This window comes from Chinchilla lanigera, unplaced genomic scaffold (assembly GCF_000276665.1).
Source record: "Chinchilla lanigera isolate Chin_1 unplaced genomic scaffold, ChiLan1.0 scaffold00014, whole genome shotgun sequence".
NCBI lineage: Eukaryota > Metazoa > Chordata > Mammalia > Rodentia > Chinchillidae > Chinchilla > Chinchilla lanigera.
The window spans coordinates 4650558-4677316 of record NW_004955415.1 but is presented as its reverse complement, the minus strand read 5'-3'; the positions used below and the strand labels follow the sequence as shown (position 1 = coordinate 4677316).

Genomic DNA, 26759 nt, shown 5'->3' with positions numbered 1-26759 from the left:
GAAAGCACGGAGTAAGAGGGGCCCAGAGGGCCTGTCTGGTCTTAAATTCGGTCTTCTGGAGAGGCAATGAGGAGAGGTGGCCGTCTGAAGGACACATGGTGAGTACTGGACAGGTCAGGAGCCCACGCTGCCACTGCAGCCACTCTCACGCCAGCTGCTTCCCTCCACTCAGGGCCTGGGCAGATGTGCTCTAGGCCAGGCACTAAGCTAGGCCATGTGCTGATTGCGGCCAGGAAAGTAAAGCCACCAATTTTTCCTGAAGATGCATTCTTCCTTAAGCAGGGAATCGATTTCCAACAAGATACACAAGCTTCCAATGAAGCCACTTAGGTGAGTCTGGACCAAACCCCATTAATCTCCTGCCAAGGTCATTTATCTCCTGGCGTGAGGAACCTACAGCCCATTTGGAAAAGGGGTGTGGTGCTGTGGGAGCCAGGGGCTCAGAAGGAACCACCACCAGAGAGGGGATCACGCTGGGGGGTACCAGACACGTAGTGAGAGGCCAGGGGGCTGTGCACAGGGGCTGGTGCACCAGGGCTGGTGCAGCGGGCAGTGCAGCTGGCCCAGACCTACCCTTGTGTGGCCATGAACTTGCTATGGACTTGCATCCTTCTTAACCTTTTTCAGAAGCTCACTCTCCCATCTGTAAGCGGGGAATGAATGATCTCAGATGTCTCATTTTCAGTAACAGGGTGATGGATAATGGCTCTCTAGACTTGGGTTTGAATCCTAGCTTCACCTTTCTGAGACTGTGGGTTCTATGGGTTCACCTGTGTCCTCCAAAAAACCAACCAACCAACCAACCAACCAACCAACACCACATTGGAGCCTTAATGGCTGCTGCCTTAGAATGCGACCTTACCTGGAGATAGGGTCTTTGAGGAGAAAGTCAAGTGAAATGAGGTCTTTAGGGTGGGCCCTGATCTGATATGGCTGATGTCCTTGTTACAAGGGGAAATTTGGGCAGAGCAGACGCACACAGAGGGAGAGGGAGTGAGAAGACAGCCGTCCACAGGCCAAGGAGAGAGGCCTGGGTCAGACCCCTCCCTCAGCCCACAGGAGGAATGAGGCCTGGCGACAGCTTGCACTCAGACTTCACATTTCGCACTCACACCACCCAGACACAGTCCTTTGTCACAGCAGCCTGGGCAGGTGACTTGATCTTGGAGCCTCCTGACGTGTATGCAGGGACAGTAACGTCTGCCCGGGGGCTGCGGTCAGACTCTGATGAGAAGGCGCATGTGAGGCACAAGGCCCTCGGCATGCAGTAAGTGCCCAGTAATAGCAGTGCCTGTTTGGCCTGTGCTGGACCTCCTAGCAAGGCAGTTTAGACTTTTTGAAGAGAACTGGGTCACCCGAGGCACCCCTTCAAAAGCCTCTAAATATGGAGAAGGCCGAGAAATCACCATTTGTGCAGGGCCTAATGTATTTTTAGCTGGAGAGTGGTCTCCAGCCTAACTGACAAAGCTGGGAAGCGAAGGTTGATTTAGTTTATGTGCTGGCTCCACTTTGTGTCCGCGGAGCCACTGTGGGTAATCAACGAGCACAGGGTCGTAGCCACTTTCTGGGCGGTATCTAAAGGAGGTGGCGCAGTTTCATGAGAAGGACGGTCACCGGATGACCTCAAGCCAACCCATTGCCCTTCTTGGGCCCCAGTGTCCATATTTGTGAAGTAGAGAAGATAGAGTAACTAGGGCAGGAGGTCTTAAGCCACATCTTTGAAGGCCTGAAAGTCACATGTAAATTTCCCACACACTCGTGCATTTGGGGGAAGTACATCCAGAGCTTCTAGCTAGTTCTTGAAGGGGACTCTTGACTCCTGGACTGTCCACTGTGACCCACCTACGGTGCCTCTCTGGACTGCTGCCTGTCTGGTCAGGGATTCTGGGACTCTTGATTCTAAAGCAGCTTCTAAGAAGCAAGGCCACAGAGATGGCCACTTGAGTCCCTCGGGGGAGAGGAAGTGCTCCCCAGAGAGCTTACGGCTGGGGGCTCTGCTGCTCAAGGGGGCCTGTGCTGTTCAGCAGCCTTGCAACTGCAGTTGTCCCTCCCTCTTATTCTGCAGGTCCCAGGTGATATCCAAGTGGTGGCTCCCCAGCCCCATAACCTGTCCCTCTCTGGATGGCCCTAGCAGCCTAACCCCTCTCCCTGCTTCCATGCTGGCCCCACCTTGTCCCACCTGGAGTAAAACCCCACTCCCTCGCAATCCCAGTCTGACCTGGCTTCTGCCTGCCAGTTTGGTGTCCCCTTCTCCCGTCACCTCCCCCTTCACTGAGCTGTGTCTCAGTGACCTCAGAGCCTCGACCCCTCGGCTCTATACCCCCTGGGTCTTTGCTTCTGCTGATCCCCTGCCTGGAACACTCCTCCTACTTCTTCTATTGCCTGGCTTCTCCTTCATGTCTCAACTCCAGGAAGCATATCCTGAGACCCACATCTAAGACGGAGTCCCCTCCCTCTGTTGTCCTCCACCAGGACAGCTGGTTTGTTTCCGCTTCATCGCACTAACCCAGCCTGTAATGAAGTAGGAAGAATATATTTTCTTCCTCATAAAGATATCAACATGCAAAGGAAGGAACCGAGTCTTATATGTCATACTACCTGGCTCCTGGTAGCATTGAATAAGTGCTTGGGAGGTTCAAATTAAAACATCAAGTACTGGTGAGAGTGCAAAACAGTTGGACTCTCATACAGCTGATGGGCATGGACACTGGTACAACCACTTTGGAGAACACTTGTTTGTTTTTATGAAGCTATATATACACTTAACAAATGACCCAGCAATTCTACTGCTAGATCCTTACCCAAGAGAAATTCATCTGTCTACACAAAGAATTGTACATAAATATTGAAGACTTATTCACAGGGGCCCCAAGTGAGAAACAAATGAAATGTCTGTCTACTACTAGACAGTGGGGAAAAACTGCCACTTCCCCAGACTGAAGGGTACAGGAGCTCCCAAGAGGCAGTTGAGGGAATCCACCTGAGTCTCCTGTGGTAGGGCAGCTGTTGCGTGGTATGATTTGTGGTTGGGGTAGATTAGAGTCAGGCTTACTGGGGGGCTGCTATTACCTTGGGCACTCAAAAGTTAAGACATCTTCAGGATCTCAACCAGGCTCAGAAGTGTTCAGCTGTTTTTTGGAGAACCACAATTTATTATTATCAGGAGTTGTGTTCCAGCATCCCAAGTGGATGCCTGAAACTATGGATAGTATACAAAGCCCTGTATAATTTCCCCCTATACATACATTCACAAATTCAATGCGTGTTCCATCTTAGCCATGCACTTACCGTGTACTGTCTCCCTAACTTCTGCAGTTTGAGGTGTGAGAGAAAAGCTGGCTTCTTTTGTTTTCACAAATTCATAGACAGAAGATTCATTCTTATCTTTTATTTATGGAAAACCTGTTGTGGATTTTCTTTGGCATATCTTGCACTTTGGTGGCACAAGTCAGGAAAAAAAGGGCTACCTGTACACAAGTCCCACTGTCAGTCTGCTAACCAGGATAGCCACTAATCAATTGGCAGGAGGGTAGTGTATACAGTGTGGATATACTGGACTAAGGGGTGCCTCATGCTCCAGTGGGACACAGAAGGACTACTCAGGATTTCATCGTGCAACTCAGCTTTGCCCATTTCTGGAATTTTCTATTTAACCACTTACCAGTCCTGTTATTTCAATACAAAATAACAAAATTGCATATTTTTTCCTTAGTCTTTTATAAGGTAACAGGAAATATTAAAATGACAATTTTATCAAATTTATTCAATACAAGAATCAACTGGTTGAAAGGACACCTGCTCAAGGGACCCTCAGGATAGTTAGTACATAAATAAATGCACTACCCAAATGACACTAAGGGTAAACTGTTAAGTGGTTAATATCTTCAGAGTACAGTTGTCATGGGTAACTGAAACCACATGTAAGGGAGAACTGCTATAATCACGTTTCATTTTCATAATTATGTGTTTAATACTATCTTCCCTTTTCTACACACGTGAGCTCCAAGAAGACAGGGGTTCTGTCTTCTTGGCCCTGGTTATATCAGCCGGCACAGTGTCTATCTCAGGGCGACTCACAGCTCCATGTTTAGGGCCGCTGAATCTATGTATACTGGAGGAAGAATACATGGGCACAGCACAGGATATTGGGGGCACGTCCCACTTGCAGGGCTCGGCCCGAGACGCAGCTTGGGAACCACTTCTTGGAGGACCTGGCCCTGGTGCTGCCTGTGCAGGCAGAATTCTTGCAAAATGCCAATTAAGGCGTTTGACCCAAATTTGGATAAAAGCCTTTTTCCTGTGTCAAGTTGAGCTAATTATATACATTTATTCATAATTTATGAGGCCTAGTAAGTGGGAACAATCAAGGAAAAGGCCTGGGCAAAACCTACTTCTCGTTGGTGTCATGTTTGCCTTTTTTTGTTCTCTCAGACAGGTCCTGTCCCTCCCTCCCTGCCATGAGCACCGCTGTTTTCATTATTGGCAGCATCATTTTGCATCATTACTGTGAGCTGACATTTAGGGAACACTTAGTGGGCCAGGCTGTAAATCACCTCTTTTGCTCTTAACCCTGTGAGGCAGGTGGTGGTGCTGTCCCATTTTACAGATGAGGTTGTTGGATTTCAGAGGGGTGAAGGGACTTGCCCAAAGTCCCATGGCTGGGGAGTAGGGGCTTTGGCCCCTATTTGCCAGGTCCCTGGGCCACCCACCTATCGCTGTGGTGTTCTACCGCTGTGTCAGCTTCTGAATCTCTGTTTATTCACTTGTGTTGGTGACTTAAACTTGGGAGACTGAGTGAAAAAGTGGCCAGTGCCTTCTGACTCGGGAGTTCTGGGACTGGTCTGAGAGTCTGCATTACTGCTGTCCCAGCCAGTGCCTCGGTGGTGCTCCCGTGGCGGACCCCTGACCACGCTGCAAGAACTGCTGACTCAGATGCTGCTGCTGCTGCCCCACCACGCACTGTCCCTTGGCTGTGCGATTTGCAGGGCCTCTTCCTGTGTGTTTGTATACGTGCTATCCTGCATCGAAAAATGCATAGCTCTAGTGTTCTTTCATTCCCTTTATACATGTGGGGTTGTATTCTACAACTCAGTTTTTTACTTGACATGTCCTGGAGATGATCCATACATCTGCCTCATCCTTCAGTAACAGTAGTATTTCTTGCACACTTTTTTTTTTTTTTAGTACCGGGAATCGAACTCAGGACTTTGTGCTTGCCAGGCAGGCGCTTATGCCACTGAGCTATATCCCTGGCAACAGTAGTATTTCTTGATACAGATGTATTATGGCTTTCTCTACCAATGGGTGATCTACACTGGAGATATTAAAAATATCTCTCTAAATTCCCTGGGAACATGGGTGTTTATTCAGTACCTTATAATCATTCAATAATGTTAGCCATCATTATTGCTGTATTTTGTTTCAATTTGAATATTAAGGGGTGGTTAACTTTAAGAAATCCCCTTATGGGGGACAGTTGTGTAAAGGAATAACTCTATTTACAGATTCTAATAAAGTTGTCAACAAAATAGCTCCAGTAAGAAAAAAGACATGCCATGTAGGCAGGGCCTTGAGGGATGTATAGGAGTACACAGAAAAAAAGAGAGGACCCAGGGGAGGGGGCGCAGATCTTATATATTTGTTGGTCATTGGGAATTATGGGGCCTTGGCTAAGGATCCAGATCTGCAGTGTTGTGAGTACAAGGGCCTGTGCTTGGGTCCAGTCTCGCTCAGCTCTGATCCACCTCCTTCCTTCCTGTCTCCTCAGGGTGGGGGATCCGGAGAGGAACAACTCTGCGCTGACTTTCCCGAGCTCGACCTCTCCCAGCTGGATGCCAGCGACTTTGACTCAGCCACCTGCTTTGGGGAGCTGCAGTGGTGCCCGGAGAACTCTGAGACGGAGCCCAGCCAGTACAGCCCTGATGACTGTGAGCTTTTCCAGGTAGGGCCCAGCCTCACCCCTGCCCTGCATGCCTCTCTCTGCCCTCTCCTGCAGCCCCCGCCTTTGCTCATCCAGAAGTCTGCACACCCACCCAAGCTTTTGGGACCCTGCTGCTTGTCTTGGATCTGCACATGACCTGGGGCAGCTCCCATCCCTCACTCAACCCAAGTTATCACCTCTGGAAAAGAAGGGCTTGCGCTGCCCCTTCTGTGCCTCCCTGGCAGAACCAAGCTCCCCTGAGGGCTGTGGGGCTCCAAGTCCTCTGTTCCCTGCATGTCTTATCAAATCCTCATCCTCCCCTGTGAGGCAGGTGTCATTACTTCCCCATTTTATGACAGGGAAACTGAGGCTTTGAGAAGTTAAGTTATACACTTTGGGCAATTTGCCTAGCCAGTGGCTGAATTAGAACCAAGTCTAGTCTGCTGTCTCATGAGTCAGGAGAGAGAAGGATTCACATCACGGAGCACCTGTTCTGCGGTAGGACTGTCCCTGTATATATATACTAACTCATTCCATACTCTTAATGTCTCTCAGTTGTAGACAGAGTTATCCCTAATTCCAGTTGAATTAAGAGCCAGTACCCCACGCGTAGGCCTGTTGACCCATGTGCTCCCTGCACAGCCTTGATGGGTGTGGTTTCCTCTCAGCCTGGAGGGGTATGACGGCTAGGGTTTGCTTCTGAAGAAAGCAAACTGTGTGCGCTGTGTGCACATGTGTGTGTGTGGCATGCAGAGCAAGAGACAAAATAAGATCAGCCATGGAAGAAGCCGGGTGATGGGGAGCCTCGCATTCGTTAATGTTCTTCCACATCAGGTTTGGGGCAGGAACCACAGCTGCCCATGCCTATGTAATGACACGTCCTGTGCCACCTGTGTGCTGGCGTGCCACAGCGTCATCTCAGATCATCCTCCCTACAGATTCTGTCAGTCCTCCTGGAAAGGCTTGCCGCAGCCCCTGTGTATCAGGCACTGTCCATCGGCTTACGTCCCCGTCTGGAGCAAACAGACACAGCAGCAGCTGCTTAGCTGGGAACAGAGCATGCAGGGAAATACCCAGGAGTAGGAAGATCTGCAGACTGCTGGCCAGCCAGGAAAGACTTCCCGAACAAGTGGGTCCCAGCTGTGGGATGAGGAGGCGGCCCTGAGGTCCACAGGGCAGGGCCAGACTGCTCCAGACCGAAGGAGGAGGGGACAGAGCAATAAGCCGGGAAAGGCCGAGAGAAAAGTGCTAGGCTGTGAGGTCGGGGCTGCAGGCAGAGCCCTGAGCACACAGTCTCTCGTGGGTCATGGAAAGAGTTTGTAGTTCTCCTGGGACTATTGTAATCTATAAGTCATGTGTTAGTGACAACCCATTTTACAAGTAAGGAAAGTGAAGCCGGGAAAGGTGACCTTCCTTGTCCAACAAACACAGGGAAGATGCAGGGCAGACTCTGAAGATCCTCGACCCCTCACTACCACACTGAACCCCTTGCCCACCCCGGAGGAGTCAGAGGGCTGGGCTCAAACTCTGGCTCTGGCTCTGTCCGGGTCCTCCAGCTCCTTCCCTGAAGAATGGGGGTGATGCTTTCACAGTGTTGCTCCCTCCCCCCACCCCCAGAGGGCCAGCTTCCTGAAACTATTTTCAGGTTGTGAAGATCTGATGTTGGGGAGGCGTTTGGATGCTGCCTGGAACATCTCCACAAGATGCACCCCCACCCCACATACCCACATACTCCTGGCCAGACCCCCAGCAGCTCTCTGCCAATGCCCTGCCACTGCATGAAATGGTTTCAGCCCCAAGTGCTCCTGGGGCAGCCCCTAGGCTTCCAGCCCAGTGAGGACAATGGCTGTCCCACGGGCACAGCTTTGCCTCTAGGCCCTCTCTCCTTCGGGCCTGCACACCCCAGCCTGAGCCTGCTCTGCCTGCGCTACTCACTGGTGCACCTGCTGTGCATGTGACACTGTGGTTAGGGACTGCGCTGTCCTCTTGGCGCAGCCATTCATTGTAAGCTCTCTCGGGGTGTGTCCATGCTGTTTGTGGTGTCCGGCACATCAGGGACTTAGGAATCATTGTCCTGTGAACAAAGTCTCCACACCCAGCTCTCGTGTTGCCTCCTGAAGAGTTAGCTGGTTGCTTCCTCTCCTGCGCTCCCATCTCAGTGTATGTGTCCCTCACATTTTCGTCATCTCTGGAGCTCTCCCGCATTATGAGGACTCAATTTGCATTTGCTAAATGGAACCAAGTGCAGTCTTTCCTTTGTTGCCAAGGGCCAGAAATGACCCATTCCAAACAAAGCCTTGAGCTGAGGGCCAGGGGCCCTAGGTTCTGATCCTCCTGCCACTAGCTCGGACAGTCTCCTTGTGGAGCACTGGGAACTGTGGAGTCTGACTACTCGTGTCAGAGCAGTACTCTAACAAGGGAAGGGCATCATTGCTATGGGCAAACTGAGAGAGTGGAAAAGAAGTTATAGTTGTGAGGGTTGACAACATTTTGGGGAACACGGACATTTTTCTGTATGCCCCAGAGTTCCTAGGGCCTGGGCCCAGTGGGCACTTAGCAAGTATTTCTAGACTAAGCAGGTGTTTGTTTGTTCAGTGCCCTGCGAGGTTGGGCAGTGTGAGGAATGAAGGAACATGGCCTAGATTGGTGACTTAATCTGTTGAGGGCCGGGGAGGAGAATCACTGTGTATGTCTAGATTCTGATGAAATCATAGACTTTCCCCCAGAAAAGGGATAGAGGGCAATTCCCGAGTTTCTTGTGCCTCAGCAAAACCTGCTGGACAGGGGAGGATCTCTGAATGTCTTCTCAGCCTGGCAGTTAAATTTGCTATTCTGTGCCATTCCTTTGCACCATGTCAAGTCCCCAGAATGAAGCCGTTTCCCTCGGATTTCTTGCAGGCTCTTTTTCTTCCAGCTTGAGATCAGCTTGGGAAGGTTGGGGGTGGGGCCAAGTCTATTAATATCCCTTCCTCAGCTGATTAACTCTCCATTAATTTGCACTCTGTTTCTGAGTGGAGCAGGGGGAGCCGAGCTCATGGGTGTGGGGAAAGGAGAGGGCCGCCCGCTCCCCGGGAGGCAGTATGCCGGCTACCTACCGGGTAGCATGGAGGGAGGGAGCGGATTGGGCGGGCAGGAGAGACCTCTCCTCCCTGCCACTTAGCATCCCTGGGCCCTCCCCAGACTGTTCTAGTGCTGAGCAGCCAGGGAGGTGGAAGGCGGGGAAGGCCTTCTGCTATGCACTTTTCTCTTCACCTGACCTGGTGGGTACTTGGAGAGTTCTCTACCATTTGTTCTCATTTCGACCCGTGCCTGGCGCTCAGTAAGTCCGAGGTTCTCGTCCTCACCCTCATGCCTCGATTTGCTGTATGACCTTGATAAATCTCTTTGCTGGGGCTTCAGCCCACTCCTGCACAAAGAACGGCAGCTGGGGTTCCTTACAAGTGCTGGATATGATGGATTGGGGGCTGTGACCTGGGGCCCTGTGTCAAGAGAGATGCTGGTGTGGAAGGAACCAGCAGCCTCCCAGTGGTTCCACCATTGGGGTTCTGCACCCGACAGGGGGAGTATGTGCGACATGTATTTGGCAGTGCTGGTCACTACCTGGCCTTGAGACCCTTCCAGCTGCAATAGGCATGATAATTCATAATGTCTCTGGGTCGTTTGCTACAGTCCCTGGGAAAGAGCGAGGGTTCTCATTCCACCCACCATGGGTGATGTCATTTCTGGATGACTTCCCTCTAGAATCCAGTCTCTGAGACACTCAACCCAGTCTCCCGCCACTGGCCATTGTTCATTGTTTGCCTTATTCATTCCTTTACTCAACCACTCTGCTGCTTCCCACACTCCAGGCTCGGAGTGGGCTACTTTCATCAGCCCTGCAGGGGAGATGGCCAGGGCTCAGTCTTCCCATTGTATGGGTAAGCAACCAGGCTTAAAGGATGGTAATGACTTTCCCAGCATCACTCTGTGGCAGAGCCCCTAATTGGCCCCTGAGCCCCAAATTCTAGGATCTTGACTCTCATTAAGCTAGAAAGATCCCTGTAGAAACAGAGGGTTGGAAGTCTGGCCCAAGGGTTACGGAGGACTTGCTGGTGGGAGCTGGGGCACCCAAGTGAGCCCCCATTGCAGTCTGTTTTGTACATGTTTGCAGTTCATGTAGTTTACAGCCGTCTTGGAGCCCCCATTACACTCTAAAGCCAGAGTCCATGGGCCTGATCTCCCCAGAGGCCCCCCATCCCCAGTCCTGGGTCAGGTCCAACCAAGATCTTCTTTTTGACTTTTCTTTTATTCTTAGCTCTGTTCTAAAAATTACAAATGTGTTTGTTCTCCTCTCCCCATGTCCCCCCTTTCGAGTTACTCAGCTGCTGTTCTGACTGCAAGGCCTGGAACAGATTTAGTGTAGCCAACAGGCTGTCACGAGATGTGGATTTCAGATGAACTTCCTGAAGAAAGGATAAACAGCCTGACCTGGGATGGGAAAGTATGCTGCAGAGGCATCATGTGACAGCATTTGCTTCTGCCAGAACAGGCCTAGGAACCCAGGGTTACTGATAGAGGTGCTTATCCTCCCCTAGGAGCAGTGTGATCTCTGCTCTGGGCCTCTGGCTAACAGCCTGGTGACTGGGAGTATGCGTGCTCATCCTCCCTGCAGGAAGCAGAGCGTCTTGGCCCATCTGTGCATGGGACACCCAGTCCCAGACCAGACTCTGCTCATTATACGCTAGGTGACCCATGGCAAGTTGGTGAAACTCTATGAGCCTGTTTCTTCATCTGCAAAGTGGACATGAGAACAGAACTCCCCTTGTAGGGGCGATTGTGAGGGTCACTGAGATGCTGTTGTCCAGGTGTCTCTCTCTTGGCAGGGCTCTGTGTCGCAGGCCTTTGCACTGGGCATCCCTTTTGCCTGGGTCTTTGTTCCTTAGCCCTCAGCCTGGTTGGTGTCTTTCAAGCCTAAGTTGAGACGTGAATTTATAATTAGTTTTCCCACTGCTGGATGAAATATTTGCAACTTAAAGGAGGAGAGGTTTTAATTTTGCTCACAGTTTCAGGACATTCAGTCCATAGTCAGTGGCTCGAAGGCAGAACTATCATTACAGAAGGGCATGGCAGGGCAAAGCTGCCTAGTTCATGGCAGGTGGGAAGCACAGCAAGGAACAGTGCCAGTCAGGAAGTGGGGAGAGACCAGATATACACCCCAAGGTTATGTCTCCATCACCCACCATGATGCACTCAGAAGTGTGTTTTATTATCCCCTAGGTGGTTTCTAAGTTAATCAAGTTGACAGCTAAGCTTAATTGTCACGCAGCTGCTCAGAGAAAGCTGCCTTGGCCACCCAGTTAGCCTTTAATCTTCGGCACGTTCCTCTTCTCATTCCAAGCCATTCTTTCCTTTGCCTCCCAGCCTTTCCTGTGCTTTGCAATGAGCTGTTTTACTTTGATTCTATCGCCACTGGAGGGCAGGATGCAGGAGGGCAGGGCTTTGGACATCTTGGCATGCTGTATCACCAGTGGCAACAAAAGCCAGGGGCAGAGCAGCCCTGTGGGAGACAGGAGGGAACAAAAGGTGGAGGAAGAATTGCCACCACCATCACTACCGTCATCATCGCCATCAGATTGTGGTAGCATACTGTCATCACAGCAGCAGTGAGTGCTTGTTCTGTGCCAGGTAGTACTTCCCTAAGCATCTTCCCTATGTTAACTCATCTACTCCTCAGTGACAGCCTGATGAAATAGGTGCTGTTATCCTATTTGACAGGTAAGGAAACTACTTGCCTAGAGACCCCCTCTTGGGAAGTTTGAGCCCTGGGATTCAGGCCCAGCTCCCAACCTGAGTCCCTACAGGGAAACAGTAGCTGTTTCATTACTGCTCTGGTTGTTACTGTCGTGGGTGAGCCCTGGCTTGCTCAACCTTCATTGTGCCTGGGCCTCACGGTCCAAGGGGCTGGGGTCTGTAAGGGTACCACTAACAGTGTTGGGGAGCAGCCTCAGTCCTTAGTGGAAGAGGCAGGCATTGCTCATATGGGCAACTTTATGCCCCAGGTCACACTAGCGAGTAGCAGAGCCAAGACTGGGACTGCAGGAAAGGGCCCTCTCCTTCATCACCCTACAGGGGTTCTTAGAGTTGGCAACACATTTATTGGGCATCTGCTGTCCCAGGAATGCTGAGCAGATCTGATGGGGAACAGGGGTAGAGGAAAACTTTGGGCAGGAGGGTGATGGTTACAGAGGAGAGTGGGTAGAGCAGGTTTTCCCACACAGATAGCTGTCCTTTACCCCACGTCAGTGGATAAACTCCCGGAAGTGGAACTCTTGGTCTACACACACATGATTTTTCAGTTTAGACAAATGACCAGATGACCTTCCAATGAGGTCAGACCGGTTTGCATCTCCCCAGCACGAGTCAGGTTTTACCCATGTGAGAGTAGCTGGGATGTACGAAAGGAACGCAGAAGAGCCTTTCTGAGGAGAAGATGTCAGCTCTCCCCCTCTGCCTCTTCGTTCCAGATTGACAGCGAAAATGAGGCCCTCCTGGCGGCACTCACCAAGACCCTGGACGACATCCCCGAAGATGACGTGGGACTGGCTGCCTTCTCGACCCTGGATGAGGGAGATACGCCATCCTGCACCTCAGCTTCCCCTGCCACCTTGTCTGCGCCCCCCAGCCCTGCCCCAGAGAAGCCCCTGCCCCCAGCCTCTGAGGTGGATGAATTTTCACTGGTGAGAACCTGTTTCTGGCTGAGGCGATGGTGGTGACCTGGGATTGGGTGCAGTGTCACTGACCTGGGCACCACTGGGCTTGCTGTGCATGATGGCACCGTGGTTCCTGGTAGAGTCTGGACCAAAAGTGGGTGCCACCTGGCAGCAGGAGGAGGTGTCACCTGTGTTCTGAAGGCTCCTTGGGTTTTCAAAGGTTTTCAGTCATGTGTTAAATCCTTGAAATTACATGCAAATGTTTTTCTAAAGATTATGTAGACCGGTAAAAATTCAAGCAGCAAATATGGACAGTTAAAAGCAAAACCTCCTTCACCCTCTCAGGATCGCTTCTTCCTTCTCTAGAGGTAACCCTGGTTACAGATCTCATTTGTTTGTTTGTTTGTTTGTTACTACAATAGGAAGCCTGTGTTACATATACACAGTTCCTCACCTTGCTTTCTTACTTGCTGTGTGTCTGGGGAGTTCTTCCAAATGAAGAGTTTCATCCTTCTTGGCTGTGTAGTGTTTCTGGGTTAGGATATGCCGGCCTTTATTTACCCCGTACCCCTGCTGGGAGGTATTTTTGTTGTTTCAACGCCTGCGTTGTCACAGGCAGTGCTTAGTCACTCTGCATGTACAGGCTTTGCCCCTCATCAGCGGATAAATTCCGGGAAGTGGAACTCCTGGTCTGTGCACTCATGAGTTTTCAGTTTGGACAGACCCTTCCAGATGACCTTCCAGTGAGGTCAGACTCGCTTGCCCTCCCCCAGCACAAGTCAAGTGCTGTCTGCGTGAGAGTACGTGGGATGACAAATGCACGCAGAAGAGAGCTTTCTGGGGAGGTGTCGGCTGTGCTTAGACTGTCACAAGGTCTGGACCTCACGAGGTGCTGCAGGCAGGTGCTGATGTTCCTGAAGCCGTGCTGTGACTGCGCAGTCCTGCTTGGTGTAGCTTCCTCGGGCTCCTCCCTCACCTTGGAGATGTGGCTCCTGGCGCTGGTGGGGTCCAGCTGGGAAATCAGAGCCTGTCAGAGCAGGGAGGTTCTTAGGTCATGGAGAGATGGAGCTAGAAAGGCCCTTGGTGACTGTCAAGCCCAACCCTGGAGAAACTGAGGCCTAGGGTAGGGAGGATTTCTTCCATGGCCACACAGCAAGTTGGTGTCCCAGCAAAGACTAGAGCCCAGGTGTTCAGACTCCTGGTCTAGCATCCTTTGCTTTTCCTCCCGCTGCCTTCAGGGTCCCCAAAGCAGTGGGAAACGTTTAGGAAACAGGTAGATGGGCTGGTACAGAATACGTTGTCTCACATCGTGGCTCCTGCTGAGGGGCTCCTGCTTCTTTCCAGACTGGACTTAGACCACCTGGGTTTGAATTCCAGTCCCATTAAGTAGTGCCTGTGGGCCCCTTAGGCACCCACCCTCTTTTACGGGCCCTCTGATTTAGCTTCCTCACCTCTTGGTGGTGGTGAGGTTGTGGGTAGATAACCGTCGTTGCCCCAAAGAGCATTTGAGACTAGAGCAGGTCATATATGAGGAGCACTTAGAACAGTGCCTGGTGCATAGACTTACTCAGTAAACATTAGCTAAGGCATTGTTCCAGCATGACCTTGGTAGTAGTAACAAGAATTCTCAGTGCCATTTCTGCACAGGGCCTTAGAGGAACTAAATCTTGGCGAGGCAAAGAGCGACCCCTGCTGGTCAAAGGTTGTTTACCTCTCATCCCTTAGACTCTTCACGCTTGTTCCTCTCTTGAGTGCCTCTGTTTCATGCACTGGAAGGCTCTTCTGTTTAGGGCCACAGGTAGCAGACCCCTTGTCTACACTCTCAGCATACTAGCAGGTCTAGACAGATCTGCCAAGTTATTCAGGCCCTAGGTCTCGCCGAGGGTCCCAGAGCACCCACCATAGACTTAGGAGGATGCTTGGAGCTCTACATAGTTGTGCATTTCTCTGAGGTCAGCAGCTTCTTTTGTACTGTTAGAATCAAAAAAAGGTTCAGATCCAGCCATTGCACCTCCCTGCCCCTCATTCCGCCAATGGAGAAACCAAGGCCCAGAGGAGGAAGCAGCTTGCCCCAGGCCTCACGCATAGTGAGTGGGGCTGAGCTGGGTGGCCAGGCCTCTTTTCTCTGGTCCGAGGTCTTTTCTATCCAAAGTCAGGATGTATGTTGATTTGAGGTCCAAGTGAGGCCGTGGGGGTCCTTCAGCTCTTTAGGAGCATAGGGCATGGCCTCGCCTCTGGCTCCTGGGCCTGTGCTCCTGCTGCGGTGGGGGCAGGTGGGTGTTCCCAGAAAACAGTTGACACTGTAGTAAAATCCCACTGTGTTTCCTGCCATGTTTTCATCCTTGGCCATGATGGATCCTGGGTACGTCAGCTAGGACGCACCGTGCATCCGCCTGTAGGGTGCAAAAGCAGGCGAGTTTCAACAATCTCTGTAGAAAAATTATCTGGGGAAAAAAAGACAAGCTAAAGTTTAACATTATTCCATATGTGCAAAAACGGCTGAGGGGTTGGAGGTGACATGGACCTCTGTGTTCTTATATGGGGAAGGCCCGTCTCATGATAGGTGCACAAGAAACTAGTTCGTGCCAGCTGCCTCTGGGAACAATAAAGAGACCTAGGATAGGAGGGAGATGCTTTTTAAAAAAATTAACTAAGTTTAATGGTACATTTTAGATCTATATAATGATAACACTCATGACAGGGGATTTGCACCTGTACATGATATATCTTGATGCCTTGTTTTTCCTCAATCCCCACCCCTCCCTTCAACCCATCTTCCCCTCCTTATTTGCAAAAGGTTTGTTTCCATTTTTTCCTTCTTTTCTTGTTTTTCTTTTCCCTTCCTTCCTTTCCCCCTCCCCCTCCCTAGTTCCCTTGCCCATTTAAACATTTTCTTTCCATTTCCCAATATCTATTGTACATGTTGGTCCTTATTTACACTTTCAGTTTCTCACACCAGAGAAACAGTGTGATATTTACACATGAGTGTCTGATGTATTGCACTTAAGAGTATGGTCTCAAGGTCCATCCATTTACCTGGAAATGTCTCAAGTTTATTCTTCTTTGTGGCTCAGTAGTACTCCATTGTGTGTGTGTGTATATATATATGTATATACACACAATATATATATATTATATATAATATATAATGTATATATAATACATTATATACTGTATAGTATATATAATAATGTATCGTGTGTGTGTGTATATATATATATATATATATAAACCCTTTATCCATTCATTGGTTGCTGGGCATTTGGGCTGTTTCTAAGATTTAGCTATTGCAAACTGTGCTGCTATAAACATGGGTGTGCATGTATTGCTGAGGTACGATGCTTTTAATTCTTTTGGGAAGATACCAAGAAGGGGAATAGCTGGGTCAAATGGAACCTCTAGTTTTAGTTTTTTGAGGAAAGGAGGGAGATGCTTTTAATTGTCCAGTCATTAGTGTTTGTGGTAGGTAGATAGACACAGATTTAACACTATATGTGTCACTTATTTAGTTCAAGAAATTTATTTTTTAAAGGTCAGTATGAATGAACTAAAGGAAATCAGCTGGAATCCACTTCAGATAACACTTCTGGTACCTAACCTCACAGGACTGTATGTATGTGTATACCGAAAGTGTACGCAGAATGTCCCGATAATAGTTTAACAGCGGAATGGTTAAGCGTTACCCAAGAGCAGTTTCGTTTCTCAAGGTCACAGCTATTCTCTTGGGTTATTGACTCTGAGAAGAGTTTACATTTAGTGTGATATTTGTGTGTGGGGGATTATTACACAATGCACTTTCTGCACTCATGTCAGGAGCATCATTCTAGGGCATCACACGCCCTTACCACAGTCCCACCACAGTGCCAGGTAAGGTGTGATCCTCCTCAAGCTGGCTGTGGTCCTCATGCCCGGCCATGCTTTGCCCCAGACTCTGTGTCTCTCTCTGCTCCTGTGCAGCTGCAGAAGCTCCTCCTGGCCACATCCTCACCACCGTCAGGCTCTGACCCTCAGAAGGAGGGGACCACTTGGCGCCAGGCTGGCCTCAGATCCAGGAGTCAACGGCCATGGGTCAAGGTATTTATGCACATGCCCAGAAGTTAGCCCAGCCCTTAGGGGGCCACTCCATGACACAGTCATCAACTCGGGCCACACGTGGCAGGTTCAGTCACTTTAGTCTCTATCCACTCTCCTCACACAATCGTAGAGCCATCGTCCTGGGCTCTGCTCCTTAAGATACAGCCCCGTTTGGGGTTCTAGAGAGAGCCCTGGATTTCCTCACACTGGAGGGTTTCAGTTGCCATTAGAGGTTAACACTGGTCGGCGCAGGGACGGAGGGGCCTGCCCTCAAGGTTTGTATTTATGGGATGACAGATGGAAGCAGGATCTTCACTGGGTGTACAGGCTGAGTTCAATAAAATGTTGAGATTTATTTTCTGGGGAGCCATTGGCAGGTTTGGAGCTCAGAACACAAAGATCAAAGCAACCCTCTCTGGGGCCTCATCTCCCAAGCCTGGCAAGGAGGGTTGATGTGGGCGATTCCCAGGGGCTCGTGCTCCGTGCAGCTGTACTTACACCTGCCCCTGCTGTCTGTGCACACGCTTGTCCTGCTCCCTCCCTGTTTGTCCCGACTGACCTCCTGAAGCACAAGCCCACCCTCCTGCTTTCCATTTTGCAGTAGCTGAGCTCTTGGAGGGCCAGGTCTTTGCCCTCTGGGATACTAGGAGGTTTCTAAGTGAGGTGACACAGCTAAGGACCATTGTGAGGAAGCCCCAGGAAAAGGTGGCACTGGAAGGGAAGCCTCCATGCAGGAACACATGGGCAGGCAAGGCTTGAGAGAGATGTCAGCTAATGCTGGCATGCAGAGGGTGTGGGCGCCTGCCCCAGGAGCCTCCCTTTATCCTGTGGGCACTGGAAAGCTGCTGAATTTTTCTCCTCCTTCTCTTCCTCCTCTTGCTCTCTCCTCTCCCTCTCCTCTTCCTCTTCCTCTTCCTCTTCCTCTTTTTTAAACTGGGGTTGAACCCAGGACCTTCACACTGATCTACATCCCAGCCCTTTTTAATTCTTTATTTTGAGACAGGTCCTTGTTAATTAGCTAAGTTACCTGGGCTGGGCTCAAACTTGTGATTCTGCCTCAAGTTCCCCAAGAGCTAGGATTCGGGGCATGTGCCAGCATACCAAGCCAATTGTTTCTCTTTTTATAACAACGTTTCTCAAGTACCACGTATATCATAAAAGCTACCTTTGCTTGTTTTTGAGATGGAGTCTCACTGTACTACCCAGGCTGGTCTGAACTCACAGGCTCAAGTGATCCCTCTGCCTCAGACTCCTGAATATTGGGACAACCGGTGCCCTGCTAAAAGCCACCTGTCCTAAACATATAATTTTATGATTATTAGTAAGTGTGTAGTGTTGTAACCATGACCACGCTCCAGCTACAGAACATTCCCATCTCCCTGAAGGACCCCGGTGTCCCCATTTGCAGTGAAGCCGTCCTGTTCCCCACCACTGGCAGCCACCAGCTCAGGTCCTGGCCCTGTGCCTGGAGCGTATGGAGAAGGGACACAGGATGGGCCAAGCAGGCCTCTGACCTGCATCTAGAAGGCTCTGCAGGGTCAGTTCGTGGTGGGGAAGCCTCTTGGGCTGGGTGTTCCTTTACTCCTCACCACCTGAGCACAAGGAGGTGCTGCCTCTGTGTTGGAGGGTCAGGGCAGAGTGATGGACACCTAGATTCTCATGGCCTGGGTAAGGCGGCTGGGCCAGCAAGGGGCTGGGGTGGGGCAGAGGGAAGGAGCATGCGTCCCTCCCGCCTCACTCGGGCCTCTCTCCCTCTCTAGATGGAGAGCACACAGGACAAGAAGGCTCCTGTGCCACAGCCTCAGAGCCGGCGCTGCACAGAGCTACATAAGCACCTAACTTCGGTGCCATCCTGCCCCCGGGTGAACGCCTGTTCTCCAGACAGAGGCCTGCAACTGCCATTGCCCCTGAGCCCCCACATTTGTGCCAAGGAGGACGAGCTGCCCGGGGAGGACTGTGCAAGCCCCCAGCCAGCCCAGGCCTCTCGCTGGGACCCTGTGACGCCGGGAAGGGCAAGCCCCTGTGCCCAGGTTCCCCCAGAGGACATGCAGGCGATGGTGCAGCTCATTCGCTACATGCATACCTACTGCCTCCCCCAGAGGAAGCTATCCCCACCGGCCCCCGAACCGGCCCCCCAGCCCTGCGGCAGCCCCTCCAGGCAGGTCAGACCCCCGCACCGGCACCCCTCCAAGCCCTCCTGTGCTGAGTTCTCCATCCTGAGAGAACTTCTGGCTCAAGATGTCCTCTGTGATGTCAGTAAACCCTACCGCCTGGCCACACCTGTCTACGCCTCCCTTACCCCCCAGTCGAGGGCCAGGCTCCCGAGAGACAGACAGGCCTCCCCTGCCCGCCCCTCCCCTGCAGAGGAGGTGAGGGTCACAGCTTCACCCAGGAGCTCGGGGCCCAGGCCGAGCCTGCGTCCACTGCGACTGCGGGTGAGAGGGGATGCCAGCCGGTCTGCCAGAATGCAGCAGCAGAAGGAAGAGGAGGAGGAGGGCGAGGAGGAGGAGGACGAGGAGGAGGAAGAGGAAGAAGAAAAAGAAGAGGAGGAGGAGGAGGAATGGGGCAGGAAGAGGCCAGGCCAAGATCTGCCGTGGACCAAGCTGGGGAGAAAGCTGGAGAGCCCTGCGTGCCCTGTGCGGCGCTCTCGGAGACTGAACCCCAACCTGGGCGCCCGGCTGACATTCACTGATGAGTTGCTGGTCCCCTCTGCGCCCCAAGGTGCTCTGCCCTCACTGCACCTGGCCCCTGAAGCCTGCGACATGGAGAGACAGCTGGGCAGCCCCACGGATGAGGGCAGTGCGCAGGAGCAGCAGCTCCCACGGGGACCCCAGATCCCTGCCCTGGAGAGTCCCTGCGAGAGTGGGTGTGGGGACACGGATGACGACCCCAGCTGCCCACAGCTCCCTTCCAGAGGTAGTCGGAGCCACCAGCCTGCAAGCGGGGGCAGGGGTGGGTGCAGCGCGTCCTACTGGGCTAGCAGCCAGGAGTGTTCCAGGCTATGCCCCCAAGTGTTGTGCAGAGTGGGCAGGTCTCTTCCCCTCTCTGTCTTTCCTTTCTGTACGGTGAGCTGTTGGGAGAAATCCTCAGGAAAGCACCTGTACACCCCTGATGTACCCATGGGCAAGGCAGTGATTAATGAAAAAGGAGCAAAATGCCTGCCTGCCTTCATGGGGCTTACATTTCAGTGAGAGAGAGGGGCAGTCAAAACCAAAAGGAAGCTGATTATAAATTTGGTAAGTGTCTAAAGAAGACCTATGAGGGGTGATGTAACAGAGATGCCAGTTTATAAGCTCAGCTTCACCATGAGGTTGGCTTTTAAACACTGATGATAGTAGTAATGATAATAATAGTTACCTATTGTGTACTTGCTGGTCGAAGGCTTAACATACCTTCTCCCTTTCACTCTGCACAAGAAACCCATGTGGCAGACATGGTGACCTTCTCCATTTTAAGATACAAAAACTGAGGCTCAGAGCTCTTGAGGGCTCCGCCCTATGCTGGACTCCCCAGCTGTAGCACTCGAGAGTGAGAGCTCTATACCATGGTGCCATGCTCTGGCCAGGGGACACCTGTGCACATTTGCTCTTTGTGTACAATCGTGGAGAGCCGCCCTCCGAGACCCGGAGTGGGAAGTAGCCTGGGCTTGTTCCTGTCCTTCCCTAGTAAGGGTGAGGGGGTTGGGCCAGCTGCCCTGGAAGCTTGAGGTCTCCTTGCGGGGAAACATCTGCTTGTGGTGCCACAGTGAAGAATCTTATTTTCCTTTTCTTTCTTGGTCTTCTTTTCAGAGTCTTCAAGGTGCCTCCTGCTGGCCTTGTCGCAAAGGTAGATTTTTTAAAAATTATTGATATATTATTTATAATGTTTTGTCTTGTTGGGTTTGTGAGTTCAGCGTAGCAGGGTCTCTCTGCCCCTGAGCCCAGCCCTGTTCCTAGGCCTCTGCCCTAGTTGTCATCAGGGGTGAACAGGAGCTGAGCTCCCTTCAAAGAAAGTTGGTTTTTAGAAGCTGGTCTCTGCAGGCCCAGGGCAAAGATGGAGAATCAAGCCCTGAGGACATTTCTTGAGCTCTCCTCTCCAGGGCCCGGAAAGGAGTTCTTTTCTCCATGGGGAAAAGCTGGCAATGTGCATGACGTGTCTTCTCCTCACACTCCAGCAGGCCTGTGTGTGTCCTAAAAGCTGTGCACCTTGAATTCCTCCAACAGCCAGGGTGAGGGTTCCCCCCGCAAATTCTCCCAGACCCATGAGAGCAGAGCCGGAATCTGCCACAGTCTGCCCTTGCCCTCCTTGAGTGCTTGGGGCAGTGGGAGCCTCCTGCTGACCAGCCTCCTTCCTTTCTGTCCTCCCTGCCCCTCTCCCCAGCGGCCCTCCTTTTGGCAAGAAGAGCTTTGAGCAGGCCCTGACGGTGGAGCTCTGTGGCACGGCAGGTGAGCTGGGGGGTTCAGCTGCTGCAGTGCCTTTGAGGGAGGTGGCAAGGCCCCCGGCCACAAGTGCCGCACACTGAACAGCTCCACAGGCAGTGCGGGTGCCCAGTGAGCCCTCCCTGCCACCGCCCCACAGGCTGCGCGGGGCACTGACTGCACAAACAGGATGTCCTAGGAGGAGGGTCGGGGCCTGGGGGCCAGCCATTCAGCTGCCAGTCATCGGCACATGAGGTGATATCCGGGTCCCCGGTTCTTCCCTGGGGAAGCCCGAGGTCTAGGGGCAGGGGGGACAGACTCACACCCTGAGAGCACAGCCTGATATGCACTCCCTTTAAAGTATGAACAGGAGCTCTGGGAGAACAAGAGGGTTGAGACTGGGCAGGAGTGTGGCCTGAGCAGACCCCCGGGCACCAGGGCAGGGACATCTGAGCTGGTCCTGCAGGATGAACAGGCACTGGAAGACAAAGGCGGTGTGCTTCGGGGCAGAGTCAGCACAGGCAGAGACACTGGAGGAGTGGGAATACAGGCTGTGTCAGAGACAGCGGTCACCTGGTCCTGCTGTGTGGTCGAACTGGGGCGGGGGTGGGGGCTGGGAAAGAGCAGTCATAAAAGGAACAAAATGCAGAGGTGTTTGGCCTTTGTCCTGTAGGCTTCAGGAGCCCCAGAGAGGAAGAGCTGGGCATTGTAGCAAGTCCCTGTGGTACATTAAAGAGAACACCACGGCCTGGTGCAGGAAAACCAAGGGCACTGTGGTGGCCAAATCCAGTGGGCAGCTTCACCTGTGGTGTCTGTCCTGCTGTACACCAAGAGATGCCCAAGTCAGGGCTCACTGAATGTTTGCAGGTGGGATAGGATCTCTAGGCTCTGAGGCTTCAGCTGCCATTACCAAGCCACAGAAGGGATGGCAAATGCTTCTTATCACATGCCAGTGCCACATCCAGGCTCAGGCAGCGAGCAGCGCCGTGATCCATTAGGGATGCCTGCCATCCATTAGTCTGGGGGGTGATAGCATGCGACCACTCCTTTACCGTCCCAAATTAAGGTCTTAGTGTCCCTTGGAGCAGAGGTCTGGCTTCCCCTTACATGTTTCTGCTCTTGCCTGGGCAGGACTCACGCCCCCCACCACGCCTCCCTACAAGCCCACAGAGGAGGATCCCTTCAAGCCAGACGTCAAGCACAGCCCAGGCCAAGAGACAGCTCCCAGCCTCCCCTCTCCTGAGGCCCTCAAGCTCGAGGCTGCCCCAGGAGCTGCCCACAAGCTGCCTAAGAAGCCCTCAGAGCGGAGCGAGCTCCTGTCCCACCTGCGGCATGTCACAACTCAGCCCGCCTCCCAGGCTGGCCAGAAGCGCCCCTTCTCCTGTTCCTTTGGAGACCATGACTACTGCCAGGTGCTCAGGCCGGAGGGCGCCCTGCAGAGGAAGGTGCTGAGGTCCTGGGAGCCATCTGGGGCCCCCTTCGAGGACTGGCCCCAGCAAGGCGCCCCTTCACGGGCTGAGATGCAGGCCTGGAGGAAGGAGGAGGGCCAGAGCTGTGACGCCTGTGTGCCACCCAAGGACAGTGTGCAACTGAGAGACCACGAGATCCGCGCCAGCCTCACCAAGCACTTTGGGCTGCTGGAGACTGCCCTGGAGGACGCAGACCCGGCCTCATGTGAGAGCCCCGAGTACGAGGTCTTTGAGGACAGCAGCAGCAGCAGTGGGGAAAGCAGCTTCCTCCTGGAGGAAGAGGAAGAGAGGGAGGAGGACAATGATGGAGAGGACTCAGGAGTCAGCCCCCCTTGCTCCGACCACTGCCCCTACCAGAGCCCACCTAGCAAGGCCGGTCGGCAGCTCTGTCCCCGCAGCCACTCCAGCTCTGGCTCTTCCTCCGGCGGCTCCTGGTCACCAGCTCCCCGAAGGAACTTCAGGTATAACGGGTAGTGTAGCCTCAGGGTGGGCAGCGGGTTGCTGAGGTCTGTTCCCCTAGTGCCAGGGGAGAGAGGAGCCCGGGAAACTTGCCCTGGAGCGGGGGCTGCGTCTCTGTGTGTGTAGAGGAGTTGGGTCGAGCCCTGGGGGCAAGTATGTGACAGTCAAGAGGGCCCCTAATCCCCCGGCCTCAGGAGAGAAAAAAGAGTCACTTTCTGGCCATTTGTGACCTTTTGCTTCTTATTCTTTGTTTTCTACATTTGTATTTGTTAAATGAATAGATTTCTGAGCCCATGTAATACAGGCCCACATAGTTTAAAACATATGTCACTTTATCATGTGAAAGAAGGATTAGTGTAATTCTGATTCTTCCTCTAAAAAACGGATTAAAGCAGAGATGGAGTTGGTTTCTACTTCTTGGTTCCGGTGTGTGCTGCCCTGTGACTTCCTGCAGTAAAAAGAGCTCAGGGCTGGGACTGTGCGTCCGAGCCTGTTTGTGCATAGTGTCCTGGCTCATTGAGCCAGACAAGAGGGGAAGCCAGCCCAAAAGTCACCTGGGGCAGAAGGCATAGAACCTTGGCAGATTTGGCGAGACTGCTCCATTCGCTCTGGTCGTAAGGACAGGATTCACCCTGAGGGAGGTTGGAGGGGGCTGGCCGTGTGCCTGGGTGTCCACTAGATGGTGCTCTTGGGTCCAGAGCAGAAAAGCAGAACACGGCCGCCTTTGCGGGGGTGCATTTTAAGAAACTCCTGGAACTCCCACCCCTGGGTACTTACCTGATTCGGTGAGGGTGAGAGAATCTACATTTCTAACAAGCTCACCAGTGGTGATATTGCCGAAGGACCGTACTCTGAGACCAAAAATCAGGCATCCAGAGAGCTTTCTTAGAAACACACGGCTGCTTATCGACACATCTTTACCAATGGCTCCTAACCGATTGAAAGCAAGGGCCCATCTCTCTGTTAAACATCAATTTTAGGAGGTTCCTGGGCTTTCCACAAGCCCAGGAACTTTTCCAGTGTTGAGAAGCCCTAAGTTGTCTGTTAGTCAAAATGAATTCCCCAGCAATTTCTTTAACAGCCGCTTTGCCTCACAAGCCAGAAGCCATCAGTCCCAGGCTTCTGGCAGCCAATTCTGGGCCTCTGTTTCTGGCTTCATTCCCCTTTCCTGGGGGAAGCTCTTCCCTGACAACGCCCTGTGGCCAAGGCTGTCTCAGCCTGCTTGGGGTGAGCAGCCTCCCAGTCTCCAGGCTGTTGCCCCGAAAAAGTGTGCTTGGAAAGCCATCTACTGTGGCCAGGGCACTCTTCCTCCCTGCCTGCTCTGGACCTTGACCAGGGCTCCCTGCTCCCCTTTAATAAGTTGATGTTCTCTCTAAGACCCTCCTGGGTCTCCTGTTTTCCTTCTGCTTTTGGGTCAGGTGCAGGTGTGGCTATTTCTGCTCACTGGTTATCTCAGTTTCATTTTTTTGTTTGTTTGTTTTTCTAGTACCGGGAATCGAACTCATGACCTCACACTTGCCAGGCAGGCGCTGTGCAGCTGAGCAAAATCGCCAGCTCCTTATCTCAGTTTCTGCTCATCCACTTGCCCAAGCAGGGCTCAGTGCTTTCCAAGCCTGGTAAAATCATCCTCAGCCTTTCCCAGACCACTCTCTTTGCTGCTTCTGAGCGTGCATCAGTAGGAAGCATGTTGAGGCTAGTTTAGGGGACAAACCGAACTCCGCAATGTCTTCCAGTCTCCCTGGGTTCTTCAGGCAGGGCAAGCTGATCAATTCTCTTGCAAATTAATGATCCCGTTATTGTATAGCATTTAAAACTTTGCAAGCCATGTCCCCTTCTGCCACCCTATCTGAGCTTTCCAGATGCATCCGGGACATCCGCTTCTCATCCCCATTGTAAGGTTGAGGAGGCTGAGGCTCAGAGAGGTTGAAACAGAACAACAGGGCAAGCATCTACTGAGCAGTTCCTGAGCCAAGTACTTATATGCATTTTCTGGTTTAATTAAAAGTGGCCACGGAGGAGGACATAATTGATTATCCCTGTTTTCTAGATGAAGAAGTAGAGCTGAAAGCGTTTATGTAACTGGCCAAGATCGCCCAACAGGGAGGGAGGTGGTACAGGCAGGATTTGAACACAGGCTGTCTGACTCAGAGCCTGCGTTCTCATGCTCCCGGCTGTGCTTCTGAAGAACGCTCACTGGAGGTGCAAGGCAGCCTGCAGACCGGAGATTTCTCAGTGTGTGGCTCGGGAGCCTGCTCAGGCTCTGCAGATGATGAGCTCCAGGCAGGGAGCTGTAGGGGCGCGGTGTGTTGATGGCCAAGGCGTGAGCTGCTGGAGAACAGCAGTTCTAGAGCGGAAGACCTGCCTGAGCTCTGACATCGCCCCTGTAGGCAAGTCCCATCTTGAACCCATGTTTCGGGATTTTGCATGTGGAAAATGGGGAAACAAGCCTTCCCAAGGTTTTCTAGTCAGACCCACTAAAATAATGAAGAGAAAGGGTTTTTCTCCTCTAATAGCAGTGAAAGGCAAGGCTCTGAAGGGCAGAGTTATAATCAGCAAAGTGGCAGAAGGCGTGCGTCCAGGGTTCGGAGCCAGCGCAGCCCCGAGCTGCCCTTGCGAGGGAGGCTGGGTTGCTGCAGGATGGAGACTGAGCACTTCTGCCCTCAAAAAGCCTTTGCTCCCCAGCAGCATCGCCGCCCTCTGTGCTCCTCCTGACAGTGAGTGCCTTTGCTCTGCTTGTTCATGGCAGGTGTGAGGGCAGAGGGCCGTGTGCGGATGGAAGCCCATGTGTCCGGCGTGCCAGGAAACGGCAGGAAAAGGCCATTGTAAGTGACCTGGGGCCCAAGAGCCCAGAGTGAATGGGGGCACATAGGGCTGTCAAGAAGCGCTGAACCTGTCAACGTTCAGCCACTGCCTGGGCATAACGGACTGTGATCTGCAGAGCACACTTACACTTCTTGCATTTGAAAGTCACGGGGATCACCCAAAGCCATCAAAGTGGGCACTATGCAAATTTCAACCAGTGGAGTATGCAGTTGGTGGCAACCTAGGGCTCAGCCTCAGTGGCCTGGAGAGGACCGAGAAGGTGGGGAGGAAGGAGCTCACAGCCAGGCTGACCTGGTCACAGGCCAGACCTGCCATGACCCCTTCTGTGTGACCTTGGGCAAGTCTGCACGCTTACCTCAGCCCCTGTACTCATCACACACAAGGGGTTGGGTCTTGTGCTTCCTAAGGGCTCCCCCAACTTGACCAGGGCTAAAAGACCAGGAGAGTCTGTTATGTCCTCCGCACCCACTGGCCCAGTCCTTTCCCAGAGTGTGTCCCAGGCTCCATCCTTATGGGGGTTCCCTCCAGAGCTGCCTTCCAAGAAAATCTCTTAGGACCCTGCAGCGGGCAGCTGGAGCCAGTTGTCGGATGTCACTAGAGGAAGGGAAGGAAGCAGGATGGAAATGTGAAAGAGTGCATGACTCCCGCTGGCAGGCGTGGTGCTTTGGGAGTGGGGTGCACACGTGTGGTGCCTCCCCCAGAGGAGCAGAGCTCCCTGCATGCAGGTTCTTTTCCCAGCGACCAAATCCAAGGCCTTCACGCTGAGCTCTGCCCCTCCTTCCTTTTAAGACTGGGTCTCCCTCAGTTGCTAACTTGTACAGGCTGGGCTCGAACTCACAGTCCTCCTTCCTCAGCCTCCCAGAGTGCTGCACCACTATACCCAGCTGCAAGCAGATTCTTTTTTTTTTTGTCTTTTTGAGACAGGGTC

The 26759-nt window shown here is 52.4% G+C and overlaps 1 protein-coding gene across 3 annotated transcripts in view; it reads left to right on the top strand.

Annotated features, from left to right (window-relative positions):
* Ppargc1b (peroxisome proliferator-activated receptor gamma, coactivator 1 beta) overlaps positions 1 to 26759 on the top strand; it is a 118829-nt gene that overhangs the window by 79569 nt on the left and 12501 nt on the right. Inside the window, exons 2-10 of one of the 3 annotated variants that reach the window (XM_013512327.1) lie at positions 5768 to 5941; positions 12424 to 12636; positions 16567 to 16683; positions 18444 to 19599; positions 20472 to 20508; positions 20837 to 20890; positions 21043 to 21107; positions 22212 to 23010; positions 25755 to 25830. In XM_013512327.1, coding sequence (XP_013367781.1) covers positions 5768 to 5941; positions 12424 to 12636; positions 16567 to 16683; positions 18444 to 19599; positions 20472 to 20508; positions 20837 to 20890; positions 21043 to 21107; positions 22212 to 23010; positions 25755 to 25830 — 2691 coding nt within the window. The remainder of the gene's footprint in view (positions 1 to 5767; positions 5942 to 12423; positions 12637 to 16566; positions 16684 to 18443; positions 19600 to 20471; positions 20509 to 20836; positions 20891 to 21042; positions 21108 to 22211; positions 23011 to 25754; positions 25831 to 26759) is intronic. The other 2 variants (XM_013512328.1, XM_005380593.2) reach the window with 2 other exon arrangements.